The sequence below is a fragment of the Rhinolophus sinicus genome, chromosome 18 (assembly GCF_057876585.1).
Source record: "Rhinolophus sinicus isolate RSI-liver-muscle chromosome 18, RSI-T2T, whole genome shotgun sequence".
Classification (NCBI taxonomy): domain Eukaryota; kingdom Metazoa; phylum Chordata; class Mammalia; order Chiroptera; family Rhinolophidae; genus Rhinolophus; species Rhinolophus sinicus.
In genome coordinates, this window is record NC_142518.1 from 71,560,117 (window position 1) to 71,569,842 (window position 9,726).

Genomic DNA, 9,726 nt, shown 5'->3' on the forward strand with positions numbered 1-9,726 from the left:
TTTGTCCCAGACACAATTCACATAATTTCAGAATACATAACCATTGTTGCAGATATCTTGAAATATCATTTTTACTTCCTATTACTTTGGAAATAATGCACTTATTATTCCTTTTATAAGATCTTATTAATGTTATTGTGGAAGCACACATATTACCATATCAGTAATTTTAATTGTATTATTTATATAATTATATTTCAATATTACTGATGCATTTTGTAATCCTAAGACTTTTTTGGCATTGAAAATATTCTGTTGTGACAACATGGATGGATCTTGAGATTATAATGCTGAGCAAAATAAGTCAGACAGAAAAAGTAGAGAACCATATGATTTCACTGATTTGTGGTATATAAAACTGAAAACAACAAAAGTACAAGAAAAACAAATGAAACAAAACTCATAGACACAGACAATAGTTTAGTGGTTACCAGAGGGTAGGGGGGCGTGGTAGATGAGGGTAAAGGGGATCAAATATATGGTGATGGAAGGAGAACTGACTCTGGGTGGTGAACACACAGTGGGATTTATAGATGATGTAATACAGAATTGTACACCTGAAATTTATGTAACTTTGCTCATAATTGTCACCCCAATAAACTTTAAAAAAAAATATTATTCTGAAAATAGACACATATGTTACACTGAACTGGCAAAGAGCTCTTCACCTGGTTGGTGGTCAAAATGGATCATAAGTAAGCCCAGAATTCAGTTCAAAGGAGATGGAAAAAAGAGTGAAGGAAGTACCCAGCTGTTGTGATATCCTGGTCAGTAAATGTCCCACATCACTTACACTCATATTCCGTCAATGAGAACTTAGTTTTATGGCTATACCTGAATGCAAGGGAGGCTAGGAAATGTATACCATGGAAGCCATGTGGCTATAATTCTATCAAAAGGTAAATAGATTTGGTGAATTCTATACAATCAATAACACTATGCTCTTGTACTCTGTTTCCCAATAAGTTTTCTCCCTTTTGTTCTAAAAATTTATCCATAGACTTTCTTTGTTTCTGTGTAGACTGATTTATTTCTTCCTTCCCACTCCATCCTTTACAATATTTATTTATTTTTCTTGTTTTGCTGCTTTGACTGACACCTCCAGTGTAATGTTAAATAGAAACAATAATATAGAGAACTTTTGTCTTGGTCCCAATTTCTAGAAATTCTGCTGGAAAAACAAACGAACAAAAAAAACCTTTCACTATTAAGTGACATTTTTCCTATTAACCTTTATGGGGTTAAGGAAGTTATGTTTTATTCCTAGTTTGCTCAAACGAGCTGAAATTTTAAGGTGAATCAGTGGCAGTCCTTCATGATCTGGCCCCAGGGATGAATGATTTGAATGAGGTTTAGTCTCTGAGATACATGAATTACTTGAAGGATAGTGTCTTGGTAATTCTCGACTTCCCCCTGAAGATACTGATATTCCTCCCAGAACAACCTCTGATGCAACTCATTTGGGGAGGTTTAGTAAGGGGCCTGTATAGCATTTACTCTGGCCTCTGGAGGTAGGGCCTGAGCTCGAGAACATAAATGTGCAAACCTGGACACCCACACTGTAACCTTTGTTCTCAGCCCACTGTCTGATGTTGACCAAAAGGAATAACAACTAATATTTACAAGGCTTTTTATCAATGTCTAGCTCTGTGCTGAGCACATTACATATTTTGCAGCATGGAATGTTCATAAAATTCTGATGACATGGATAATATTAATGTTCCCATTTTACAGATGAAGAAAATAAGATGTGCAATGTTTAGTACCTTGTTCAAGATCATAAAACGGTATAAGTAGCAGAGCCAGGATTGTAATGTAACTTCAGTAAAATCAAACTCCATTTAGCAATGAATTTTCTGTACTACAAGTCACTTTCCCTCTTTGGGTTTCCAATTTCTTACCCATAAAACAAAATTTAAACTATACCAGGAATAAGCAAACCTCCATTCAAATGGGTCTAATAAGAAAACACTAGAATGTTTGTGGGCTATATACTTTTCTAAACATGCATATTTATTTCAATCTGGCAGCACAGTAACTGCAAAATCACTTAAGCATTTGTTATTATTTCCCTGCCACTGAAGAGTTTCACCTTAGGGCTAGAATTTCAAATACCACATCATTAACACTCACTGTACTTTTTATGTGTACTAAATTCTAATACCGGGGCTTTAAGTACAAATTGTCTAAGATGAAATATAGATTGGTGGTTGGGAGTAGGATAGAATGCATAGGCAAGGGGAGGTTGTGGAAGGATCTAGGGATAAGTAAATAGCAAACTTCAGTAAAAGTAGAGACAAAAAAGACAAACTACCCAGGAGATTTGTACTTGAGCAAGTGGGACATGAGTGCAACATTTGGAAAGGAGTCTAATTACGATACAGAAAAGGAAGGGTTATGAGATATTACATGAATGAATGATATTGTTTCTCCACTCTAAGCTTATAAATTAGCAATAAGGAAGCTTTTTTGAGGAAGATGTTGGCTTGCACAGGAAAATTCATCTCTGTCTCTTGCTCTTTTGTCCCATGCTTGTTGGGTCACAAAAGCTAGATCCCTAACAGTAACTTTCAGTCTGTGACTCAGTCCTCTAGTGGAAACACCTTTTTTACTGTTCACCAATGGCAGTTCTGGCAAGCACACAAGAGACCATTCTGATGGGATGGAGGGAAGCAGGAGTTCACATATAATCCACTGCATTTGCATTGTTTTATATTCATTGATCTTATTATTAGAATACTGGGGTACCGTGTTTCCCCTAAAATAAGACCTAGCATGATTTTTCAGGATGACATCCCCTGAACATAAGCCATAGTGCGTCTTTTGAAGCAAAAATTAATATAAGACCCGGTCTTATTTTTGAGGAAACACAGCATAGCCTGACTTGGATTTCAGTGACTCTCCAGTAGGCAGAGGAGAGGGCATTTGCCAGCTCAGTTAAATTCCTTGCAACTGACTAACTGGGGAGATTTCTGATAAAGAGGAATGCACTGGCATGAGGGCCTTCCTGTGCTTCAGGTAATGAGTCACTCATTGGCTATCTGAATGTTTGGTCGCAAGAGTGGCCTCTTTCACACCCTGATCCAATCTCCACCCCTGCCCAAAGGAAATAATGTCCAACCCCACATCGTTCATATCAGGCTATACTATTTATTTTCAGTTGCAATAAGTACATGCAATTAGCTAACAGCCTCTCTCCCAACTACACTTTCATTGGGTCCACAACTTTACCTAGAAAGAGAATGCTCCTGGTGCTTTTCTCCAAAATCAACAATAGGAAAGATCTATCTAATTGGATGATAGGGCGGAGAGTTATCTCAGCCTGATCCAGAAATCTGACTTCAGGGGCAGCTACAGCTTCGGTTCCCTTTTCACCAATGTGCAGCACAGCCTTGTGGGCAGCCTGTGGGGGGAGAATAAACACTGCTGATCCCCTCAAGAAACAGCAAAAGTCTTTGAAACAGTTTGGAATCAAGAAATGAAAAGGTAACACTGGGCTACTCTTTTACCACGCTGTGTTGATGGTGCTTGACTATGAAGGCTACTTGCTTAAGCATAGTTAATGAATACCTGGTTATTTTAGAGCTAGCTGTCAGGGAACCACGTCTTTCTCCATGGCTTTCTGCTCACTTCTTAAGATTTCCCCTGCCCCTGCCACCACCTCCAGAACTGTATCTCCTCAGAGTCAATTCTGATCATTAAGTCCTTCTATCAGAATCATTTTAGGTCATGAAGGTCAGGGATGGAAGTAACTGTTACAGTGATATGTCTGGGTGTAATGAGAATTGCTATGCAGTGAATCTGCCCTAGTAGGACTCATTCTGCCTCCCTATGCTTCAAAATTATCATTGATACAATAAGAGAGTTAAATTGTCTCTCAATGGCCCTTCCAGCTCACAGATTCAGGGACTGTAATCTACCAACTTACTTTAGAAAGTTTAAGACCATTGTCCTCTGTGAGTCCAAGAAAATTGGCATTGTCAGCAAAGGCATCCTGGATGCCCATCTTCAGAAGGATAGCTCCAAGGTCATATGTGGCAGAAATGGAAAACTTTGGAACAAACAAGTTAATCCACCTGTGGGGGGAGGGGAGGGAACACATAACTATCAGCACACCAGGCTTATGATTCCCTTCCTCTCCCTGTCACCACCGTATTATATTGGACTATGATCCTTCCCTAGATATTGACAACCATTGCTCTGTAGGTCAACACATGGCACCAAAACCACAGGAGTTATCCTGGAAGGAATGTGTTCTAGTTCAGCCAATGTCAGACTGCAGCACTGGAAGTAGAGACATGTGGCTCCCTTATAGTCAAGAAGAAATATTTCTGGGATATTGGCCAAGGTTGGGGAGCCAGTGGCACTACTTTCAGTGGGTACAAAAGCACCTGGAGAATTTCATGGTTTTCCATCTAGCACTCCCACCCCAGTATGGCTACCCACCCACCTCTTAATGTGAAAATCCTACCAAACCCCCAAGCTCTAGTTGGCCTCTGGGAAACCATCAATTTATTTGCTAGCTGAATTTGGGGAGTTCATTTTATCTTCCTAGCCCTGACTTCCTCTTTTGAAAAATGCCTATGATACTATCTCTGTTGCTGGTTTGTTGATGTGCTTCGATGTAATGAAGTCTGTAAAGTGCCCAGAAAACAGACTTGCACAGCATGTTCTCAGTATACTTTAGTGGTCATCACACAGCTATTCAATAGTTCAGGTGGATTCTCCTGCCTCTGAGTTTCTGCTGAACTCAATCTTACCTGTACCATTACACCCACCCTCCACTTCTCACATCATCTAAGATGTTTACCCCTTCTGCAGTAAGCGATTCCACTTCTTCAGTGTTTTTGATGACATGGCCCCTTCCACCCACTCCATCTGGCCCTCCTTGGGAAGGACAAAGAGTGCCAGAGCATTCTTGCTGTAGTCCATCTGCAGCACCGTGCAGTTCAGCTCTGTGTCCACCAGGTGGTAATATTGTTCCGTCTGGTGCATCATGGGCACTTGCACTGTTGTGGTCTTGTCCACTGAGAAGCTGGAACCTTCTTCGGTCTTGGATGGGTCAAAAGGATTTGCCCACTGAGCTTGAAATACAGAAAAAAAAAAGAGTTGTTTGTTTTAAACCAGTATTAGGACCTGTGTGAGCTTTTCCATCAGTCATCTCATTTAGTAGTTAACACCACCACAGAGGTAGGTAACTACTTTCAATCAGCTTTACAAGTGAGTAACTGAGGTTCAAAGAGAGAAAGTGTCTTCACATGGTCTCCCAGCTAGCCAGTGGCAGAGCCAGGAGTCACACCCAGGAATGTTGAATTCTATGTTCAACAGATGTTCTGTCAGTGTTCAAAACCACTATACTTACACTAAACCCATCAGAGCCACAGTTTCCTCTTCTGTAAAAAGGTATAAGCACATCCAACACACAGGTTGAAATGAGACAACAGATCTGTTCTGCCGTTTTATCCGTCTATAAGTGTATGGCTTGTGGCCAAGAATTGTTCATTCCTCCACCAAACGTGGCTGACATGTGCTGTAGAACCAGGAGAAATCATTTGGGCACAGCACCTTCAGAAAAGAGTCACATGATTCTTGTTGTTACAAGCACCAGCTTTAAAATAAGGCAAACCTGGGTGGGAATACCAGCCCTGAAAATTATTAACTGTGTGAACCTGGGCACATGAGGATCAGATGAGAGAATGTGTATAAACCACACACGTAACATGGTGCTTGATACATAGTGGGTGCATAGTACGTGATAGAAATATTTATGTAATGTGCCCAAAAATGCAAAGCAAATGAGGGCCACCATGGCGTTTAAACCCAAATCTGTTTACTTACCAAGTGTCCCATCTCACAAAATCTTTTGGAAACCATGATTGTCTTGCTAGATGTGAGCAGGATGATCATAACATTGTCACTCACCTCTCTGAAAGTGCCCTCTCCCTAGAAAATTCCTGGGCTCATCCACAGAGCTATATGTCCCTCCTGGAAGATCCAAAACTACACACAGCTATGTCCAGTGGAGCTGATCATTGTGGTATGAGGGACACCTACTGATGCCAGTGAGAAGAGATGATGAGCTCCCCTCTGTGCCCCACCAAATTATCGGAACACTGAACTAGAAATGGACATCATAGAACCTTACCTTTAAAGTGAATATAATTTACCAGGACCATGATGGTGTTTGGTTTGAGATCTTGAATAAGGCCCACAACTTTCCCTTTCATTTGCTTCTCCACATGACTGTTGATCTCCTGCTGGGCTGCAGAAACATTGGAGAAGTTTGTAGAAAAGACTTCAGTCTCATAGAGTCTTTTGACATCATCCAAGAACTTTGGCAGTGGTTTCAGCTGCTTCCCAATGAAGAGGAAATTTCCCATCTGTAATTCCAGCTCCTTCTTTGGAAAATTCAATGAACAGATCAGGTGCTGGAAGCCCTGCTGGATCTCTGTCGTTGGGGTGTCTGTGAGGTTGAAACCCAAGCTTTCCAGGATTTGAGTTTGGGTCCTGGAGAAGGCCCCAATGGAGAGCATGGCCAAAGCTGCAGAAATGCTCACAGGGGAAAAGAAAATGTTCTGATCTGGGGTCTCCACAGTGAACCTCCGGTACAAGTTGAATGCAAAGTCAGCATTGATGGATGACATCTTATAGAGAGTGGCATTTTGTTGGGGGGAATGGCAGGTGGTTATTTTGCCGTCAGAGCTGTTAGGTGGTGCACAATGAAGCCCAAGTACCAAGAGAACCAGACAGAGGAACAGTGGCATTTTGGAAGGAAGGTAATCTATAAGACATGAGGTAAGAGAACCATTGGGGGATCTTAGCTGGATGGAAATTCTGAGCTAGAACCACCTAATAATCGCCCATTATGATTAATAAAACAATGGAAAATATTTAATGGTGTGCTCACTGAGGACCTTATGGAGGCCTCTCTCCCTTGAAAAACTCATGAGACATCTAATAGGGGCAGGGAGTAGGAAAGGTAGCTTTCTGGGGCCATAGAAATAATGGCATGGACTGTCATTCAGATGTAAGAGCAACATATGAAAACTCTGTGAGTAAATTACATTTATGTAAATTGAATTTATCTTTTTGAACCAGAGGCAGCCTTTTGAAGAAAAAGGGATCCTTAGATAAACTAGCCCTCTTTCTGCTTACATTATATTTTGTAGATTAGAGTTTTGAATTATTTTTTTTAATTTGGCGTTTTTTAAAGGTAAAATCTATAAGAAATGCGAGAACATCTGTATTTTCTTTATGTAAACACAAAAGGAGAATAATTTTCACAAGATAAATTTAGTTGGAATGGGAGGGTGGTGGTTTATAGAGCCATGCACAAGGCCATAAGCTGAAAATAATGCATTCATGCAACACACGGAAGCCACAGGAGTATTTTTAAACAACAGGAAGGTGAAAGTATACCTTTCTGCATTTCAGATCTCTCTCACCATCAGTGTCATCTAAAGAGTCATTTCTAAGTTGCAAGACATGTTAACACCATTATTTTTACACTCTTTCATGTTGTTTTTAAATTACTAGTGCAGAAGCCAGAAAATATGATTTAAGATTCTCTAAAAATAAATAAATAAACAAATAAATAAATAAGTAAATAAATAAATAAAGATTCTCTGAACCTGGAAGAGTATAAGGCAATGCAGTAAGGGAGTCAACTGTGGAATGCAATCACCATGGACATGGGTGATCGGAAGGAAGAGATCCACGGAGTCAAAGCAGGAATCCTGCAGTCCTCCATTCTCTCCTTGAGTGATCTCATCCAGTCCCAGGATCACAGCTGCCATCACACAAAACTACATACTCTAGATTGCTTTCCTGTGTGCCCAGCCATTTGTCCAGCTACCTACTGGATATATCCACCAGAATGTTCCTCACATACCTCAGTTTCAATTTGGAAATCTCAAATTGTCCAAAGGTAAACACACCATCTCCCTAGCCTTCTGCCTGTTCTTCATCAACTTTCTACTATCTACTGAGATTCCCATGCCAGAAATCTGGGAGTCATCCTGGGGACTTCCTTCATTCTCATCCCCACATCCCATGAGTCATGATTCCCTTTCAGCATTACCTCCTAAATACCTCTCAAAACTTTTCCGTTCTTTCCCTTTCTAATGTCAGTGCCTCAGTTCACGGTCTGAGCTACTTCACTGGCTTCTAGAAGGTCACACTGCCTCCAATGTCTCCCACCCCAACCCAACTGTTTATACCCATCTATCCAATCTCCACATTATCACCACAGTCCTCTTTCTGTAAAAGTCATAGAAGCTGGTAGGAGGTCAATTATCAGATGACTACAGTTAGACCTTGGCCTCTAGAGCTAGGAGTTTGGAGCCTATGGTTATTTGGGATTCTGACTTGCTGATAGAAATGTTCCAGGTTTCCAAAGAGAAAAAAAAAAGTACTTACAGCACATGCCCAAGAAGCCACTTGCATCTCTCAGAAAGCAAAACCTTTCCATCTTTATGTGCCCTGTATTGCAAAAGCAGAGCACTCTTAGTTACTCATTTACCACAGCATCAACCCTGGGATGACATTTTCAAAGCTGATGCACTAAACCAAGGCCAAAAGGAACACAGTGAAAAGTGATAAGGATGGAACTTTGAATGGTGGCTTTGGTGGCCAGATCCTTCATCCATAACAACACAAAAAAAACAACAACAGAATTTTCAGACCTGGAGGGGTCCAGGTTTGTGCTCGAAAATGTGTCTTTTCAGCAGGCATACTGAGGACCAGTGACAAAAAGGCCAAGAGGGACCAGAACAAAGACTGTTCTCCCCACCAGGGTCCTAAGATGGAATAGATTGATTGACTGCTAATATGTGCTGGGATCATCAGCTTTTTGAGGGAAAGGTGCATACAGGCAAAGCCTGGGTGAGCCTCTCTATCAGGTGTTGTAGAAATTATGCATGCGTTGGCTTGGAGGAGATGATATCAAAGGTAGTTTCCAACCAGAATTCTGAGGCTGCACACATCTGTTTTCTCAGGGGTAACCAGTCCTGTCCTCTGGTTACTAATATCCCCTGTGCCACCTCCTAGACCACAGGACTCCCTAAGAGGATGCAGAAGGAGTGAAGGAAACTGGAATCAGAGTTCACTGTCGAGTATTCACTGTGTACTGAACTGTGTGCTGCAAAGAAGCAATGGGAGCAAAGAGCACAGGACTCAGTCAGGAGACCTGAGTTCAACCTTGCCTTTGCCGGTTTCTAGCCCTAGTTGTAGTAGTAGTAGTAGTAGTAGTAGTAGTAGTACCTAGTAGTAGTAGTAGCAGTAATAGCAACTTCGCTTATTGAGTATTTACCATGTGCAGAGAGTGAAGAAACTAATTCCTGACACTGACTGTTTCAGGACTGCATTAAGGATGTGCATATGTTAAGTGAGAGGTCAGGGTTGGGGGAATGTGGGTTAGCTTGAGATAAGCCTTAGACTGCAGTCTGTAGGGGGGACTTGGAAGCCAGGTTAAATAGTGCAACTTTACCTTGAGAGCATTAGAAAGCCACTGGGGGATTTTCACAAGGCAGTGACTAGACAGAGGGTAATTGTGCTGTGACATTGTTTCTTCTCAACCAAACATAGGTAGTGCTCCTACTATATGGAAATTACTACACTCAGGACTGGGGTTTCCGAGGTGAATGTTAAACATCAGTCCTGAACCCAAGGGATCTTACTAACTACCTGACACCCACTGCCCAGAATGAACAGGACGGGGCAAACCTC

At 41.2% G+C, this 9,726-nt stretch overlaps 1 protein-coding gene across 1 annotated transcript; it reads right to left on the reverse strand.

The window, feature by feature from the left end:
• Positions 1-3,160: 3,160 nt before the first annotated feature.
• SERPINA7 (serpin family A member 7) lies at positions 3,161-6,775 on the reverse strand. The gene is made up of 4 exons (XM_019713864.3): positions 6,146-6,775; positions 4,811-5,084; positions 3,929-4,076; positions 3,161-3,403 (listed from the first exon to the last, which is right to left on the reverse strand). The coding sequence occupies exons 1-4, from the start codon at positions 6,762-6,764 to the stop codon at positions 3,203-3,205; spliced, it is 1,242 nt and encodes a 413-aa protein (XP_019569423.3). The 5' UTR covers positions 6,765-6,775; the 3' UTR covers positions 3,161-3,202.
• Positions 6,776-9,726: the final 2,951 nt, after the last annotated feature.

Bases quoted from the DNA above. Each gene is read 5' to 3' on its own strand.
- SERPINA7 (XM_019713864.3), bottom strand. From the start codon at position 6,764: ATGCCACTGTTCCTCTGTCTGGTTCTCTTGGTACTTGGGCTTCATTGT. The intron at 5,085-6,145 runs GTAAGGTTCTAT...CTGTATTTCAAG, and splicing joins AAATTATATTCACTTTAAAG to CTCAGTGGGCAAATCCTTTT. The intron at 4,077-4,810 runs GTAAACATCTTA...CTCCCCCCACAG, and splicing joins AATCGCTTACTGCAGAAGGG to GTGGATTAACTTGTTTGTTC.